We start from the raw sequence: 20,000 nt of genomic DNA, 5'->3' as shown, positions 1-20,000 counted from the left end.
AATGGAAGGACAAGCGCACCCCCCAGAAACACCTGCAGAAGGACTCCAGCCACGACACCCCCAAGGCAACTGAACAATCCAAACCAACCATCACACACCGATCCCTCTGTTTCCACCCCCCGCACCACAGTTACAGTATTAGAACAGAAGTTGAAGGTTTGGTACACAAATGCAGATGGATTAACGAATAAACATGAGGAATGGCAAGAAAGAATCAATGAGAAGTCCCCAGACATCATAGCAGTTACAGAAACAAAACTCATGGAGACAATAACAGATGCAATCTTCCCACCAGGATACCAGATCATGAGGAAAGATAGAAGGGGCAGGGGGGGAGGTGGGGTTGCTCTGCTCGTAAAAAACAGATGGAAATTCGAGAAAATGGAAGGAATAGATGAGATGGGAGAAAGAGACTACATAGCAGGTACACTTCAGTCTGGGGAACACAAAGTGGTCATTGCAGTGATGTATAATCCACCACAGAACTGCAGGAGGCCAAGAGAGGAATATGAAGAGAGCAACAGAGCAATGGTGGACACACTTGCTGAGGTGGCAAGAAGAGCTCACTCCAGCAGAGCAAAGTTGCTGGTTATGGGTGATTTCAACCACAGGGAGATTGACTGGGAAAACCTGGAGCCACATGGGGGTCCCGAAACATGGAGAGCCAGGATGTTGGACGTGGTGCTGGAAAACCTCATGCACCAACATGTTAAGGACACTACCAGAGTGAGAGGGGAGGATGAACCAGCAAGATTGGACCTTGTGTTCACCCTGGGCAGCTCAGACATTGAGGACATCAAGTATGAGAGTCCCCTAGGAGCTAGCAACCACGTGGTTCTGTGCTTTGAATACATAGTAGAGCTGCAAGTGGAGAGAATAACAGGAGTAGAATGGGAAAAGCCTGACTATAAAAGAGGGGACTACATAGGGTTGAAGAACTTCCTGCGGGAGGTCCAGTGGGACAGAGAACTGGCAGGAAAGCCAGTAAATGAAATGATGGAATATGTAGCAACAAAATGCAAGGAGGCAGTGGAAAGGTTCATTCCCAAGGGCAACAGTAACAACGGGAAGACCAGAACAAGCCCCTGGTTCACCCGACGGTGTAAGGAGGCAAAAACAAAGTGCAAAAGAGAATGGAAAAAGTACAGAAGGCAGAGAACACACGAAAATAGGGAGATCAGTCGCAGAGCCAGGAATGAGTACGCACAGGTAAGAAGGGATGTCCAGCGACAGTATGAAAATGACATAGCATCGAGAATCAAGACTGACCCGAAACTGTTGTATAGCCACATCAGGAGGAAGACAACAGTCAAAGACCAGGTGATCAGATTAAGGACAGAAGGTGGAGAACTCACAAGAAATGATCAGGAGGTATGTGAGGAGCTGAACAGGAGATTTAAGGAAGTTTTTACAGTAGAGACAGGAAGGGCTGTGGGAAGACAGCACAGAAGGGAACATCAAGAGGGAATATACCAACAAGTGTTGGATGACATACGAACAACTGAGGAGGAGGTGAAGAAGCTCTTAAGTGACCTTGACACCTCAAAGGCGATGGGACCGGACAACATCTCCCCATGGGTCCTTAGAGAAGGAGCAGAGATGCTGTGTGTGCCTCTAACCACAATCTTCAACACATCCCTTGAAACTGGGCAACTACCTGAGAAATGGAAGACAGCTAATGTAGTCCCCATATTTAAGAAAGGAAACAGAAACGAGGCACTAAACTACAGACCTGTGTCTCTGACATGTATTGTGTGCAAAGTCATGGAGAAGATTATCAGGAGGAGAGTGGTCGAACACCTGGAAAGGAACAAGATTATAAATGAAAACCAGCATGGGTTCATGGAAGGCAAATCTTGTATCACAAACCTCCTGGAGTTTTATGACAAGGTAACAGAAGTAAGACACGAGAGAGAGGGTTGGGTAGATTGCGTTTTCCTAGACTGCAGGAAGGCCTTTGACACAGTTCCCCACAAGAGATTAGTGCAGAAGCTGGAGGATCAGGCACACGTAAAAGGAAGGGCACTGCAATGGATAAGGGAATACCTGACAGGGAGGCAGCAACGAGTCATGGTACGTGAAGAGGTATCACAGTGGGCGCCTGTTACGAGCGGGGTCCCACAGGGGTCAGTTCTAGGACCAGTGCTATTTTTGATATATGTGAACGACATGATGGAAGGAATAGACTCTGAAGTGTCCCTGTTCGCAGATGACGTGAAGTTGATGAGAAGAATTAAATCGGACGAGGATGAGGCAGGACTGCAAAGAGACCTGGAGAGGCTGGACATGTGGTCCAGTAACTGGCTTCTCGAATTCAATCCAGCCAAATGCAAAGTCACACACACACACACACACACACACACACACACACTCACACACAGACCTCACTCAGGGAGAAAGACCTTGGGGTGACCATAACACCGAGCACATCACCGGAGGCACACATCAACCAAATAACCGCTGCAGCATATGGCCACCTGGCAAACCTGAGAATAGCGTTCCGATACCTTAATAAGGAATCGTTCAAGACACTGTACACTGTGTATGTTAGGCCCATACTGGAGTATGCAGCACCAGTCTGGAACCCACACCTGGTCAAGCACGTCAAGAAGTTAGAGAAAGTACAAAGCTTTGCAACAAGGCTAGTCCCAGAGCTCAAGGGAATGTCGTACAAGGAAAGGTTAAGGGAAATCGGACTGACGACACTGGAGGACAGAAGGGTCAGGGGAGACATGATAACGACATACAAGATACTGCGGGGAATAGACAAGGTGGACAGAGATAGGATGTTCCAGAGAGGGGACACAGGGACAAGGGGTCACAACTGGAAGCTGAAGACTCAGACGAGTCACAGGGACGTTAGGAAGTATTTCTTCAGTCATAGAGTTGTCAGCAAGTGGAATAGCCTAGCAAGTGAAGTAGTGGAGGCAGGAACCATACATAGTTTTAAGAAGAGGTATGACAAAGCTCAGGAAGCAGAGAGAGAGAGGATCCAGTAGCGATCAGTGAAGAGGCGGGGCCAGGAGCTGAGTCTCGACCCCTGCAACCACAATTAGGCGAGTACAATTAGGTGAGTACACACAAATACGTATATATACACACACACACATATAAAATACTGTGAGGAATTGACAAGGTGGACAAAGACAGGATGTTCCAGAGATGGGACACAGAAACAAGGGGTCATAATTGGAAGTTGAAGACTCTGATGAGTCAAAGGGATGTTAGGACGTCACAGAGTCGTCAGGAGGTGGTACAGCCTAGAAAGTGACGTAGTGGAGGCAAGAACCATACATAGTTTTAAGACAAGGTTTGATAAAGCTCATGGAGCAGGGAGAGAGGGGACCTAGTAACTACCAGTGAAGAGGTGGGGCCAGGAGCTATGACTCGACCCCTACAACCACAAATAGATGAGTACATACTCTTCTTTCTTTCAACAAACCAGCTGTATCCCACTGAGGCATGGTGGCCCAAAAAGAAAGAAAAAACTTTCATCACTCAACACTTTCACTCTCATTCATACATACTCATTGTCTTTTCAGAGGCACTCAGATATGACAGTTCAGATGTCACTCCAAACAGCCAGTATCAAGAATCCCTTGTTTAGAGTGCAGGCATTGTACTTCCCACCTCCAGGACTCTAAGTCCAGCTAACCAGTTTCCTTGAATCCCTTCACAAAATATTATCCTGCTTGCACTCCAACAGCTCGTCCGTTCCTAAAAACCACTTGTCTCCATTCACTCTTATATAACATGCTCACACATGCCTGTTGAATGTCCAAGCCCCTTGCACACAAAACCTGTTTTACCCCCTCCCTCCATCCTTTCCTAGGATGACCCCTACCCCTCCTCCCCTCCACTACAGATTTATGCACCCTCCAAGTCATATATGTATCTTTCTTCTTTCTTTCAGCACACCGGCCGTATCCCACCGAGGCGGGGTGGCCCAAAAGGAAAAATGGAAGTTTCTCCTTTTACATTTAGTAATATATACATGAGAAGGGGTTACTAGCCCCTTGCATGGCTTACGGAGGAAGAATTCTGTTCCACTTCCCTATGGAGGTAAGAGGAAATAAGCAAGAACAAGAACTAGTAAGAAAATAGAAGAAAAGCCAGAGGGGTGTATATATATATGCTTGTACATGTATGTGTAGTGTGACCTAAGTGTAAGTAGAAGCAGCAAGACGTACTTGAAATCTTGCATGTTTTTGAGACAGAAAAATGGACACCAGCAATCCTACCATCACGTAAAACAATTCCAGGCTTTCGTTTTACATTCACTTGGCAGGACGGTAGTACCTCCCTGGGTGGTTGCTGTCTACCAACCTACTATCACAGGACGGTAGTACCTCCCTGGGTGGTTGCTGTCTACCAACCTACTACCACAGGACGGTAGTACCTCCCTGGGTGGTTGCTGTCTACCAACCTACTACCTACTCATATATGTATATATACACAAATATATATACCAATTTTTTATTGAAAAACAGGGAAATATTGTGTTAGGTTTATGAGAAAACTAATTTAATTGTAATATATGCATAGGATGGTAGGATTGCTGATGTCCATTTTTCTGTCTCATAAACATGCAAGATTTCAGGTACGTCTTGCTACTTCTACTTACACTTAGGTCACACTACACATACATGTACAAGTATATATATACACACCCCTCTGGGTTTTCTAATATTTTCTTACTAGTTCTTGTTCTTGTTGTTTATTTTCTCTTATCTCCATGGGGAAGTGGAACAGAATTCTTCCTCTGTAAGCCATGCGTGTTGTAAGAGGTGACTAAAATGCCAGGAGCAAGGGGCTAGTAACCTCTTCTCCTGTATATATTACTAAATGTAAAAGGAGAAACTTTCATTTTTCCTTTTGGGCCACCCTGCCTCGGTGGGATACTGCCGGTGTGTTGAAAGAAAGAAAAATATGCATAGGAAAGTGCCATACCTATAGGGGAGTTGAGGTAAAATAAAAAGCCACAATTACCATGGGTAGAACAAATCACCAGGCCTTTCCTGCCTCTTACTCTCTCAGTTCTGATTTGAGAATAGTCTGGGAAGGACCAAAACATCATTGTAACATTCGATAGGTGAATGAGAGGTAATCAGTTGTAAGACAATGAGAGAGAGAGAGATAACTCCAATCCGTGTGACGTAAGAGGCTTTTACCAGCATCAAGATCCGTCTTCGATGAGAGTGACCCTAAGAAAACAAAGTCAGATGTATTTCAATCACTGTATTATCTAAGAAATGTATGCACAAATGCCCTGCACACAGGAGAATGACACTTATGACTATATTTTGGTCCAACTTGGGCCATTAACTGGTTAATACGCGAGTTACTTGTGTATTGTTCCAGTCACAGTATTGTGTTTCTTTATTTAATTTATAAACTAGTAATATAGCTAGGAACATACACTCACCTCACCCTTGTTGGAGTTCATTGATTTAAACCTAAAGTGCTAACACATAAATTTTTTCCCTCAGTTGGAGACAGTCAGTGTGTTAAATAAATAATATAAAACACTCCTTTGGCTACAGTACTTGTCAAATGATTCTCACAGACTTGATCATAAAAAAAAAAAAGTGTTCAGAGTGTTTAAAAAGTTTTATTTTTCAGGGGATTTTGTTCCCCCTTTATATCACAGAAACCAATAGACTAATCTTAAGGAAACTCACATAAGTTTTCTACAATGAAAAGAAACATAATTAACCAGTAAGTGTTGGGTCAGCATCAGTATTACAGAGCAGAGTGTGTTGCTTTAATTAGAGTCTGTGATGGTCCTGATAGTTTCCCTGTGTTGAGTGATGATTGGTTTGAGGTGGACTTCTGAAGTGGATCCCCAGGCACAAACCTTACGTGTGAAATATGGGTAAATGAGAGAAAAGTGCAGTGGTAGTATAGACTTGGGAACATTGTGGCAGTTATCAGAAAGTATTCTTAGTTTCTGATACTTTATATTCAATATGTAATGTCTTTCTTCTTTCAATACACCAGTCGTATCCCACCAAGGCAGGGAGGCCCAAAAAGAAAAAACAAAAGTTTCTCTTTTTAAATTTAGTAATTTATACAGGAGGGGTTCATATGTAATGTATGGCCATGTTAAAAAAGAAAAGAAACGAGTGGTTAACGTACTGGCCGGTGAGTTTTACAACTCACTAGCTGTGGGTTCTGTGATTGACTGCGCTAAACAATTAAAATGAAATATGGTTAGCAGGACTTGAATCCTGGAGGTGGCAAGTACAGTGCTTACACTCTGAAGGAGAGGTCAGGATATATGCTGTTTGGAGGGTTATCTAAACTGTTGTATCTGCATGTCTCTGACAAGACAGTGATAGTATGAATGATGGTGAAAATTGTTTCCTTTATGGGTTAACCTATTCCTCAGTGGGAGACAGCCAGTGTGTTAAAAGAATATGTATATAAATGAGATATATTAAGTCCATATAACTTGTAGACTGAAATTGACTTTACACATCTTTACATATATTTTCCAGCAGCAAGAATTAACACTCATTTTCCTTTATTTCTTATTTTATTCTTTTTTTTTTTAACAAGTCGGCCGTCTCCCACCGAGGCAGGGTGACCCAAAAAGAAAGAAAATCCCCAAAAAGAAAATACTTTCATCATCATTCAACACTTTCACCACACTCACACTTAATCACTGCTTTTGCAGAGGTGCTCAGAATACAACAGCTTAGAAGCATATACGTAAAAAGATACATATCCCTCCAAACTCCTTTTAAAAATAAACTGCTCTAATCTCAGCTATATGGAGACTGCTTGACTGATGTATTAGATAAAAAGCATATTCATTACATGAGGGCCATTAATGCTGCCCACCAGTCAAGGATACCTTAATCCCTAAATTAGGAATTAAAGTCAACACTCATAATATATACACTGAGAGATATATATGTCTCTGTGGTTATAACCTCTGCAGCTAAACAAAATATAAAAGAACATGTACATCAGTACCCAGGAGAAACTGTAATAGCACAATGGTACTAAAAATAATTTCACTTTTGATAAATATGTGTACCGCACCTGAAAAAAATTCAGAATTATTTTGTAGTTATCCTTAGCTAACATCATATTAATTTTTTCTAACTTGTGGAATGTCCATCAAATTTACCCAAAGGCTGGGAAAACTGCACCTGTGTGAACTGAACTATTTAATCAAACTTATCCAAAGCAACTGCACCAACCTCGGAGATGATAATGTCATTTGCAAGGTAATTATGAACAACCTCTTGGATGATATCCATCCCAGACACCACTGTCCCAAAAGGACAGGAAAAAGTTTTAAAGAAATTGCTTTTTGTACATATTCCAAAACTACCATTTTTTTTATCTTTTCCACCACCTGTTGCAATGAGCTGGCCAGATTTTTGGAGCTGTCTGTATTCCCCGTCCCACTCTAAATTGTCCATAAGCCCTTTTGAGCACGAACCATTCTCATCAATATAATTTGTGCAGACTAGGACTTCTCCTGACTGGTCCTTATTCAAGACATCATCAAACTTGGAGCCCTTATAAGAGGGTCCAAGAGTGCCAAGACAGAGTGAGAGAAAGTGCCTGGCACGGCGTAAGTGACCCCACAGTTGAATGTAGACTCGACCCAGAAAGTGACCATTGACACTCAGTTCGAAGAAAACTTCTGGTTTATCTTGAGAGATAAACAGTTCCAGAAATGGCACCTGTGGAATGACAACAACAAAAAATTATGCATTTTAAAAGTGGCATTTTGGACTACCAAGTCTGATGATTTCTAATTCTAATTTAAACAATAAAGCTTACTTCAGATATGCTGCGGTTTTTGAACTGTAGTAGCGGCACGCCTCTGGCAAGACAGGGATGATGAAAGTTTTTCTTTTTCAGGTCACCTTACCTCAGTGGGAAGCGGCCAATGTGTTAAGGGGCTAGTAACCCCTTCTGTATATATTACTAAATTAAAAAAGAGAAACTTTTGTTTTTCCTCTTGGGCCACCCTGCCTTGGTGGGATACAGTACGTATTAGTATTATTATCATCATTATTGTTGTATTAGTAGTAGTAATAGTATATTCATAGGGAAGTGGTAAACAGCACTTGGAGAATGGAAGACAAACATATTTGATCCCAAAAGAGGAGAAGCTTGCTCCAGTTCTTCAGATCAAGAGCCCTTCACTAGCATCAAGGCACCTTCTTGATGGGGCTGCTCACTACATCTATAAAAGAGGCAGAGACTATAGTGGTGTTTATGAGTCTTTGCTTTATGAGTCCAGCTGCTGGGTCCTAGACAGTGCCTCCACTTCTGTGTTGAGACTCATTCAAGGAAGTACTGAATGGGCCATCATTTGACTAACAGGATACCATTTCCTGATGAAAAATACACATTTTTTTATTTTTTATTAACACATCAGTGGCTACCCATCAAGGCAGGGTGACCTGAAAAAGAAGAAACACTTTCATCATCACTCACTCCATCACTGTCTTGCCAGAGGCATGCTGATACTACAATTAAAAAAAAAATACACATACATATATAAAATAAAATCCGTCTCACATACAATGTTATCCTGCATGATTCTGCAGTTACATAAACTATACCTGGAGACCTGGAATATACCTGGAGAGGGTTTCGGGGGTCAATGCCCCCACGATCCGGGGGACACTGGACATAGACTGGACACTGGACATAGCACACCCAATACTGAAACTATGCTGTATATATGGACCACGGATCAAGTTCTTGTCCATTCTTGTTTAGTCACTGACAGTCATTCATTATAAATTATCTTGGGTTAATGGGTTAAATATTGTATGTTTGTATGACAGGTGTACTGCAGGGTCTTGTGATTAATGAACCTCTCCATCAACTGTAAAATGCTCAAAGAGAAGAGTAGTATTAGCTTTTCAAGGTGTTTATGGATTTAATATCAGTGTCATGTTAAATTAATTCAGGTTAAGTTCACACAGCAGTGTTTGGGTAGAGCTCGGTTACTAATGCTTCCTACCTGAGCACAGTTTACTGATGTGCTCTATCAGAGCACTTATTAATGTGTTCTGTCTGAACATAACTACTGATGTGTTCTACCTGAACACAACTACTGATGTGTTCTACCTGAACACAACTACTGATGTGTTCTACCTGAACACAACTACTGATGTGTTCTACCTGAACACAACTACTGATGTGTTCTACCTGAACACAACTACTGATGTGTTCTATGTGAACACAACTTATTTACTTACTTGCACTGAGAAACAAAAATGTATGAAAGATTGAGGATTACCTTTCCAACACATACGAGTGAGAAAGAAAAAAAACACACAAAAACAGAAAGGAGGCTAAAACTGACAAACTAATTATAATTGTAAGACAACATTAGTTCAGTTTTACCTGTACAGTAATGGGAGCATCTTGTGTTGCATTGCTCAAAGCACACAAGTGAAGTTGGTTGTCTTTTATCTGAAGATCCATCTGTCGCCCATCGTCAGTCTTGCCGCAGCATCTGGGCACCAGAACCCGACTACTAACGCCACTGTCAGACTCTCCACTATCGTTAGCACTGATTTTTGGAGTTCTGCTCAAGTCGTTACAGCTGGTGTTTCCTTCCTTCAGGGAATCTGATTGGTCAGCCTGTGACCCCGGGTCACTCTCTTGATTCAGGGACTCAGTTGCTTGGTGCAAAGATTGCAGAATGTCATCCAGTTTAATCAGAGCTTCCATTGAAGGCTTAATTCCCAACTTCTTTCCCCTATTTTCCAAGACTTCTGAAACTGTCGTCACTTGATCCTCTATAGCACTGCTCAGAGAACACAGCTCAACAACCCTTCTGATGCTGACTTGCAGTTCAGTCAGCACTTTATTCTGTTGCTCCTTGGAAAACTCAACAACAATCCTGGCATGTTTCTGAATCTTTTTCTCAATGTCTCCGGGATCAATGATCCTTTCAAGGTTGTGATCTTTATGGTAATTTGTTTCAATAAGACAGAGTCCACACAAAGCTTTAGAACATTCCCTGCACCATATACACAGCTGATCTCCATGGGTCTCACATCTCTCCAGTACACAGCCAGCATCCTGCAAGAAATTCACCAACCTTTTAAAGAGAAACAGGGGGGGAGGAAGGTGATGTGGAGGTAAGGGGAAGAGGGAGGTGATAAGGAAGTACAGTGGTACCCCAAGTTTTGGCCATAATTCATTCCAGAAGGTTGTTTGAGTGCCATTACTGAATTAATTTGTTCCCATAAGGAATAATGTAAATTAGAGTAGTCTGTTTCAGACCCCCAAAAATACACTTGCAAAAGCACTTACAATAATACACTTACATAACTGTTTGAGTTAGGAGCTGTAGGAAACTCGGGGTACCACTGTATGGGGAAGAGAAGGGTGAAAAGAGGGGCTGAGAAAGCAAGAAGGGGAAAGGGAAAGAAAGAAAGGTGGAGAGAGAAGGAAAGAAGGGTGGAGAGAGCAAGAGAAGAAAGAAAAGAATAATAACACATTACTCTGTAACATGTCAGACCAGTTTGTGACAGTTCATGTGAGAGTTACAACATGATGTGCAAAGAAATCTAGGACATGAAGATATTTTCATGACATGACATAACAAAATACAGTTTCTTTCAATTATGGAATATGTTTAATTAAATTCTACTACTGTATATAACTGCATCTAAACTTGTGAGTTAGTATTTGCACTTTAAAGTTACAGTAGGAGTTAACACTACCGTACTTAAGGTTGATTGGTGGCAGAGCCAGTAAGCATGCAACAACATCAAGCTAAACACAGTTTTATACCAATATGATTGGGTTACATTCTGAATCTCCACGACTATGGTGCTCTTCGCACCTACTCCTAGGTTGAGGGACTGATTACCTCATCTTCTGTACATAGTTCTACTGTCTTCAAGTTATGTTCTAGAATTTGTATTGATAAAGCCACTGGATGGCGAAACGTCTACAATAAAGATACCCAGATGTTGCACATGTGTCTTAATCTCAACATTCTGATGAACCCATCGTAAGTCAAAAATATCTTAAGTCGAGTATGAATGATATGCTTAATAAGTAAATAAATAACTACTGTCACTGAATAAGTAAATAAACAAAGAATTGTAACTAACTAAATACTATTATTGAAAAGTACAGTCTTTCCTCACTTAGCGACGTACTCGTTTACCGATGACTCGGACTTATGACGGGCTCTCTGACCAGTATATGCTTATTACAATATACAGTACACTACTATATAAACATTTAAAAATCTACCAGAAATGTTATAAATGGTGCAAAGGTGACATTAAAACAATATCAAAGATGGTTGACACAAACGCACTACCATTAAAGTATGCTCCTCACTTGGCGACGAATTTGTTTACCGACGTGGTCTTAGGAACGGGACTCCATCGTTTAGTGAGGAGAGGCTGTAAATGAATACAAGTTATGGATTTACCGCCTTTATGCTGGGTAATTATCTTAAGTTTCATCTCCAAAGTAATTGCTTTTGCACCATCGTAAAGTTGATATATTATAAGTCAAGTCATCGTAAGTCGAGTAGCACCTGTAGTTGCTTACAATACGTACATGGAGCAAAATGTACTTCTTCCTTACCTTAGCTTTCCTGTAAGCTTCTGATAAGCTGAGAATGGGATGCAGAACGGGAAGATCTGATACACTGGCACCCGAATGTGTTTTCTCACAAGTGGGACAGACCACGCTACCTGTCTCTTCTAAACCTTGAAGACAGGAGCGGCAGAAAGCATGTCCACATTGTGGGAGTGCAACTGGACTCCGACTTGTGGCTATATATATTTCTGAGCATATTGGACATGAAATTTGTGTCTCTATGGCAGGTTCTGTAATTAAAACAAAAACATTAATGTCAATAAATTTTCAAGTTACAGGACATGATGAATTTACCTGGAGTTTACCTGGAGAGGGTTTCAGGGATTAATGCCCCCTGCAGCCCAGTCTAAGACCAGGTCTCATGGTGGATCAGGGTCTGATCAACCAGGCTGTTAATGCTGGCCACACGAAAGCTGACGTACTTTGTTGAAAATTGCTGAGTAACAGCCATTCACAGTACACCTAACATGACAGGAAGTGATGGTTCAATCTACTTTGCTTAAGATGGAAAATGTAAAAATAAAATTTCATAAAAATGAGAGATGACTATTTAAATATATAGTATTACCTCTGTTTGTTAACAAGACGAATAATAACATAATCTAGTTTGTTAACAAGACTTGAATTATAATACAGTGGACTCCCGCATAACGATATTAATCCGTTCCTGAGAGCTCATTGTTATGCGAAATTATCGTTATGCGAATTAATTTTCCAAATAAGAAATAATGGAAATCAAATTAATCCGTGCAAGACACCCAAAAGTATGAAAAAAAAAATTTTACCACATGAAATATACATTTTCCTACACACAAAGAGAAGGATACATGCACAATAGTAGAGTAATACATGCACAATATATATTGTGCATGTACTAGTCTACTAAATGAAGAATAAATGACACTTACCTTTATTGAAGATGCAGCAATGACTGATGAGACACTGTGTCCTGGGCGTGCCTTTTCCTCCTGAGTACTGTAGGTCCTGTTTGGCATTTTCTTCCAGAACAGGCCTTATCACACTGTGTATGCCACTACGATTCTTAAATCTCTCAAACCAACCTTTGCTGGCTTTAAACTCACCAATATGAGCACTAGTTCCAGGCATTTTTCCCTGTTCACCTGGGTGTTAGTCGACTGGTGTGGGTTGCATCCTGGGAGACAAGATTAAGGACCCCAATGGAAATAAGTTAGACAGTCTTCGATGACACTGACTTTTTTTGGGTTATCCTGGGTGGCTAACCCTCTGGGGTTAATTGTTTCTTGGTATTCTCAATAAGCCACACCAACAATGGTGCTACAGCAGCAGCAGCAGCAGCAGCAGCAGCTGACAGTGCTACAGCAGCAGCTGACAGTGCTACAGCAGCAGCAGACTGTGTTACAGCAGCAGCAGACGGTACTACAGCAGCTGCAGCAGCTGACGGTGGTACAGCAGCAGCAGCAGCTGACGGTGCTACAGCAGCAGCAGCAGCTGATAGTGCTACAGCAGCAGCAGCAGCAGCAGCAGCAGCAGCTGACAGTGCAGCAGCAGCTGACAGTGCTACAGCAGCAGCAGCTGACAGTGCTACAGCAGCAGCAGCTGACAGTGCTACAGCAGCAGCAGCTGACAGTGCTACAGCAGCAGCAGCTGACAGTGCTACAGCAGCAGCAGCTGACAGTGCTACAGCAGCAGCAGCTGACAGTGCTACAGCAGCAGCAGATGGTGCTACAGCAGCAGCAGACGGTACTACAGCAGCAGCAGCAGCTGACGGTGGTACAGCAGCAGCAGCAGCTGATGGTGCTACAGCAGCAGCAGCAGCTGACAGTGTTACAGCAGCAGCAGCATCAGCAGTTGACCATGGTACCACAGTATTTCGATAATATTTCTCACCCTTTTTACCACAGGGTTGGCACTAGAAACTTTCTTGGGGCCCATGGTCACTTATTTTGCAGATAAAATCACCAAAAACACTGTAATAATACGAAATGTTCCGATTGTATGCTTGGACGTTACCGTGGAGGCTGGCTTGTAAACAATGCCACCGGCGGAACATGCGAGGCTGGCTCAGGCCGCACATTAGACGCGTCTCGGACGAATAGCGTTGAGCGGGTTTTTTAGCGGTATGTGAGGCAAAACCTTAGCGATAAAATGTATCGGTATGCGGATTTAACGTTATGTGATGCCAACGGTATGCGGGGGTCCACTGTATATATTATCTCAGATTGTTAACAAGATTTACCTGGAGTTTACCTGGAGAGGGTTTCGGGAGTCAATTCCCCTTGCGACCCGGTCTGAGACCAGGCCTTGTGGTGGATCAGGGTCTGATCAACCAGGCTGTTACTGCTGGCTGCACGTAAACATATGAACCACAGCCCGGCAGATCAGGTACTGACTAGGTGCCTGTCTAGTGCTTTCTTGAAGACAGCCAGGGGTCTGTTGGTAATCCCCTTATGTATGCTGGGAGGCAGCTGAACAGTCTTGGCCCCTGACACTTATTGTGTTGTCACTTTAGTGTACTCGTGGCCCCCCTGCTTCTCACTGAGGGAATGTTGCATCTCCTGCCGAGTCTTTTGCTTTCGTATGGAGTGATTTTTGTGTGCAAGTTTGGTACTAATCCCTCCAGTGAATACAAATCAAGGGACTTCAGTTGTTCCCAGTAGTTTAGGTGCTTTTTCATATTTATGTGTGCCTTAAATTATATATTGTCTCAAGGCGGTAATTTCATGCACTGGCCAGGGAGGTATACCATCTTTTAGGAGTGAAGAAGAGCAGGATGTGAGTGTGGGGGAGGTGCGTGAGGCATTATGTAGAATGAAAGGGGGTAAAGCAGCTGGAACTGATGGGATCATGACAGAAATGTTAAAAGCAGGGGGGGACATAGTGTTGGAGTAGTTGGTATTTTTGTTTAATAAATGTATGAAAGAGGGGAAGGTACCTAGGGATTGGCGGAGAGCGAGTATATAGTCCTTTATATAAAGGTAAGGGGAACAAAAGAGATTGTAAAAATTATAGAGGAATAAGTTTACTGAGTATACCAGGAAAAGTGTACGGTAGGGTTATTATTGAAAGAATTAGAGGTAAGACAGAATGTAGAATTGCGGATGAGCAAAGAGGTTTCCGAGTGGGTAGGAGATGTGTAGATCAGGTGTTTACATTGAAGCCTATATGTGAACAGTATTTAGATAAAGGTAGGGAAGTTTTTATTGCATTTATGAATTTAGAAAAGGCATATGATAGAGTGGATAGGAGAGCAATGTGGCAGATGTTGCAAGTATATGGAATATGTGGTAAGTTACTAAATGCTGTAAAGAGTTTTTATGAGGATAGTGAGGCTCAGGTTAGGGTGTGTAGAAGAGAGGGAGACTACTTCCTGGTAAAAGTAGGTCTTAGACAAGGATGTGTAATGTCACCATGGTTGTTTAATATATTTATAGATGGGATTGTAAAAGAAGTAAATGCTAGGGTGTTCGAGAGAGGGGTGGGATTAAATTATGGGGAATTAAATACAAAATGGGAAGTGACACAGTTACTTTTTGCTGATGATACTGTGCTTATGGGAGATTCTAAAGAAAAATTGCAAAGGTTAGTGGACGAATTTGGGAGTGTGTGTAAAGGTAGAAAGTTGAAAGGGAACATAGAAAAGAGTAAGGTGATGAGGGTATCAAATGATTTAAATAAAGAAAAATTGGATATCAAATTGGGGAGGAGGAGCATGGAAGAAGTGAATGTTTTCAGATATTTGGGAGTTGACGTGTCAGCAGATGGATTTATGAAGGATGAGGTTAATCACAGAATTGATGAAGGAAAAAAGGTGAGTGGTGCACTGAGGAATATGTGGAGGCAAAAAATGTTATCTATGGAGGTAAAGAAGGGAATGTATGAAAGTATAGTAGTACCAACACTCTTATATGGGTGTGAAGCTTGGGTTGTAAATGCAGCAGCGAGGAGGTGGTTGGAGGCAGTGGAGATGTCCTGTCTAAGGGCAATGTGTGGTGTAAATATTATGCATAAAATTCAGAGTGTGGAAATTAGGAGAAGGTGTGGAGTTAATAAAAGTATTAGTCAGAGGGCTGAAGAGGGTTTGTTGAGGTGGTTTGGTCATTTAGAGAGAATAGATCAAAGTAGAATGACATGGAGAGTGTATAAATCTGTAGGGGAAGGAAGGCGTGGTAGAGGTCGTCCTTGAAAAGGTTGGAGGGAGGGGGTAAAGTAGGTGTTGTGGGCAAGGGGTTTGGACTTCCAGCAAGCGTGCATGAGAGTGTTAGATAGGAGTGAATGGAGACGAATGGTATTTGGGACCTGACGAGCTGTTGGAGTGTGAGCAGGGTAATATTTAGTGAAGGGATTCAGGGAAACCGGTTATTTTATATAACTGGACTTGAGTACTGGAAATGGGAAGTACAATGCCTGCACTCTAAAGGAGGGGTTCGGGATATTGGCAGTTTGGAGGGATATATTGTGTATATTTATACGTATATACTTCTAAACTGTTGTATTCTGGGCACCTCTGCAAAAACAGTGATTATGTGTGAGTGAGGTGAAAGTGTTGAATGATGATGAAAGTATTTTCTTTTTGGGGATTTTCTTTCTTTTTGGGTCACCCTGCCTCGGTGGAAGACGGCTGACTTGTTGAAAAAAAAAAATTGTCTCGGTTTGTTGACAGAACTTTGATAAAAATCGGAATTGCAAATACTGCAGTGTAAACATACCTAATCTCAATAAAAATGTCAAAATCTAACTGCTCAAAAACACACTCAATGTAACCTAATAATTGCAGGCAAATATCATATTGATCTTTCTCAAGTAATGATCTGCAACCCTAGATCTTCCTATATTGTAGCCCACAGATTCCTTAATCCATCAGAAGAACTGAGTTATCCACTTTTGTGCATGACTAAGTTTGGATCAGTATAACAGTTTCAATAAAACTGGGCATAATTATCATGATGACAACTTACCACTAATCCTCTAACCTTACTATATGTACACCAACATTATTAAAATGCCGGAAACTGTAAAGCTAAATTTCAGATTCCATAAAATGGTGTGTGTCTTTCCTTTACAATGGTGTGTGTCTGTCCTTTACAATGGTGTGTGTCTTTCCTTTACAATGGTGTGTGTCTTTCCTTTACAATGGTGTGTGTCTTTCCTTTACAATGGTGTGTGTCTTTCCTTTACAATGGTGTGTGTCTTTCCTTTACAATGGTGTGTGTGTGTCTCTTTCCTTTACAATGGTGTGTGTCTTTCCTTTACAATGGTGTGTGTGTGTCTCTTTCCTTTACAATGGTGTGTGTCTTTCCTTTACAATGGTGTGTGTCTTTCCTTTACAATGGTGTGTCTTTCCTTTACAATGGTGTGTGTCTTTCCTTTACAATGGTGTGTGTGTGTCTCTTTCCTTTACAATGGTGTGTGTCTTTCCTTTACAATGGTGTGTGTGTGTCTCTTTCCTTTACAATGGTGTGTCTTTCCTTTACAATGGTGTGTCTTTCCTTTACAATGGTGTGTGTCTTTCCTTTACAATGGTGTGTGTCTTTCCTTTACAATGGTGTGTGTCTTTCCTTTACAATGGTGTGTCTTTCCTTTACAATGGTGTGTGTCTTTCCTTTACAATGGTGTGTGTCTTTCCTTTACAATGGTGTGTGTCTTTCCTTTACAATGGTGTGTGTGTGTCTCTTTCCTTTACAATGGTGTGTGTCTTTCCTTTACAATGGTGTGTGTCTTTCCTTTACAATGGTGTGTGTGTGTCTCTTTCCTTTACATTGGTGTGTGTCTTTCCTTTACAATGGTGTGTGTCTTTCCTTTACAATGGTGTGTGTCTTTCCTTTACATTGGTGTGTGTCTTTCCTTTACATTGGTGTGTGTCTTTCCTTTACAATGGTGTGTGTCTTTCCTTTACAATGGTGTGTGTCTTTCCTTTACAATGGTGTGTGTGTGTGTCTTTCCTTTACATTGGTGTGTGTGTGTGTCTTTCCTTTACATTGGTGTGTGTCTTTCCTTTACAATGGTGTGTGTCTTTCCTTTACAATGGTGTGTGTGTGTGTCTTTCCTTTACATTGGTGTGTGTGTGTCTCTTTCCTTTACATTGGTGTGTGTCTTTCCTTTACATTGGTGTGTGTCTTTCCTTTACATTGGTGTGTGTCTTTCCTTTACATTGGTGTGTGTCTTTCCTTAGAATAGTGTGCACATTTCCTCTACATCACCTTACCTTGGTGGGAACTGCAAGCTTAAAAATTTAAATTCACAAGTAAGCAACTTATGAATGAATCCTAAAACATCTACACTACACATTATTCACTTAACATACTCCACATATGGTCAGGAGTAGACTGTGGTAGTGGAAACTTACTTCATGCAGTGTGAGGTAGATAGATGTAGTGGAATCTGACTCCATACAGTCAAGAGTAAATAAGAGATAGTGAAAACATACTCCATACATATTACGTGGATAGAGTAACTACATGGTTAGAAATCGGATACACCTGTCAATTGAAGGTTGAGAGGTAAGGCCCAGGAGCTAAATCCCAACCTCTGCTTGTGCAAATGCATTAATACAAACACATGAATACACACACAACACTAGATATTGCCACCATCATTCACTCAATTGCAGTCTTTCCAGAAGTGTGCTGACAATATAAACAGACTACCCTCTGACTGCAACATTCTCTCCCTTTCTTCAGAGTATAGATTCTACTTTTTGTTATTGAGGTTGGTGCATTTTATAAATATAATACGTAGTAATAAATGCTAATACTACTATTAATAATAACAATAATGCTATAACAATAATAATAATCCTGTAACTACAAATCAGCAATGCAATCACAAACTGCTTGATACATGCAAACACAATTATACACAATCATTTTCAACACAATTTTCAGAGTACTAATTAAACATACGTGACAACTCGGTGAACCAAAGTTGGGTTCAAATTCATATGCCTGGCTATGTCATTATCTGGAATCAGTGATGATTTTACCCTGAGTTTCAATACAATCTCTAGAATTATTCTCAGTGTAATGTTTTGAGCAGCTGAGACATAACTCCCAAAATCTCAGTGTTCAACTGTTTCCAATCCAAAATGGAGCTGGTGGTTGAGATGGGAACTAAATTGTAAGAATTGCAAAGCACCTTGACCACTGAGGTCAATTAATGCTTTCATAACTAAAAGTTATGTACAGTATACTACACTAACACTCACAAACCTAAACTATTCTACAAAGAATAATGAAGCACAACAGCATGACTGGAACAATACACAAATAACCTGCACACAAGAGAATGAAACTTATGATGATATTTTGGTCTGACAAGTTGGACTGAAATGTCATCACAAGTCTTGTTATCCAATGTGTGGGTTATTTGTGTACTATTCTAGAACAATAAGAACACAATCACACAACAAAACAAATATCTTTCAACAGATCCAGCACAATATAATATGCATTTATTAAAAAAAATTTATTGTAATGTCAAATGATTTTCCTAACATTTCCCTGAAATAATGTAAAGCCTTTGGCTTCAAACCCCACTAAGTATCTCACTGAGCTTTCATATTATCCCTCAGAGCAATACATATTAAAATCTACAATGTTCTAACTACATTATCCATAGCATAATTACCTTCAAACCAAGTTTGTGTTGCCTTCACTGTTCGGCCAAATGCAGTAGGAAGTTCAAGGTCTGACTCAACTTTTGAATGTGTTATTTCTTTGCCACTCAGACTGCATGATCTGGATGTTGGAGTTATGCCTTGTGATATTTTTTTTTTAGTACTCAATGTTAACCTTGGTCCATTTTTAATTCCAGTAAAAGAAAAAGCCTTTTGTTTATCATTTGCAGCAGCCGAACTGAAGTCCAGTGATGCACAAGTAGTGGAAGTCACAGAAGAGACAGGTAATATATCACCACCAGTAGTAGCAGAAGCTACAACAGAGGCAGGAAATGTACTACTAGTAGTACTTGTACCACTATCTTTAAGTGTACACTTGGAACTAAAGAAATTATTAAAAATTCCTGATATGTCAGGGCTGAAGGATGAACTGATGGTTGTGAAAGTATTCTCAGAAGTCACTGTACTAACGACTGGAGGTGCATGACTAGAAGAGATGGAGGGAGTTGATCCAGGCACCTCTGATATGCCATTTGTAGGAAATTTAAAAATTGATGTAAAATCACCTGCAGGGCTGGCACTAAGACTGGACTCATTCTTGCCAGTTGAACTACAGGTACCAGAGGTGGTATGAGAGCTTGGAAGTGATCCTGCATTATCTGTCTGTGACACTTTCACCGACATATCAGAGACAGGATGTTTACTGCAGCACTCACAGTGTAACTCTTCCAGAAATTTTGTTGGTCCGTTGTCAGTTTCTTTCTTCTTGCCACTCAATGTTGCCTGGTAG

General features: G+C 41.2%; 1 protein-coding gene across 10 annotated transcripts in view; it reads right to left on the bottom strand.

Moving 5' to 3' along the window:
• Positions 1-5,591: 5,591 nt before the first annotated feature.
• LOC128704061 (uncharacterized) overlaps positions 5,592-20,000 on the bottom strand; it is a 20,539-nt gene continuing 6,130 nt past the window's right edge. For 9 of the 10 annotated variants that reach the window (XM_053799046.2, XM_070099177.1, XM_053799044.2 and 6 more), the window contains 4 exons: positions 19,222-20,000; positions 11,602-11,846; positions 9,388-10,071; positions 5,592-7,703 (listed from right to left, as the gene is read on the bottom strand). The exon at positions 19,222-20,000 is cut by the window's right edge and continues 125 nt beyond it. In XM_053799046.2, coding sequence (XP_053655021.1) covers positions 7,179-7,703; positions 9,388-10,071; positions 11,602-11,846; positions 19,222-20,000 — 2,233 coding nt within the window. In that variant the 3' untranslated portion in view covers positions 5,592-7,178. The remainder of the gene's footprint in view (positions 7,704-9,387; positions 10,072-11,601; positions 11,847-19,221) is intronic. The other variant, XM_053799053.2, reaches the window with a different exon arrangement.

The sequence above is a fragment of the Cherax quadricarinatus genome, chromosome 66 (genome assembly GCF_038502225.1).
Source record: "Cherax quadricarinatus isolate ZL_2023a chromosome 66, ASM3850222v1, whole genome shotgun sequence".
Lineage (NCBI taxonomy): Eukaryota > Metazoa > Arthropoda > Malacostraca > Decapoda > Parastacidae > Cherax > Cherax quadricarinatus.
Note: the sequence above shows the minus strand (reverse complement) of the source record. Positions and strands in the feature narration are given on the sequence as shown.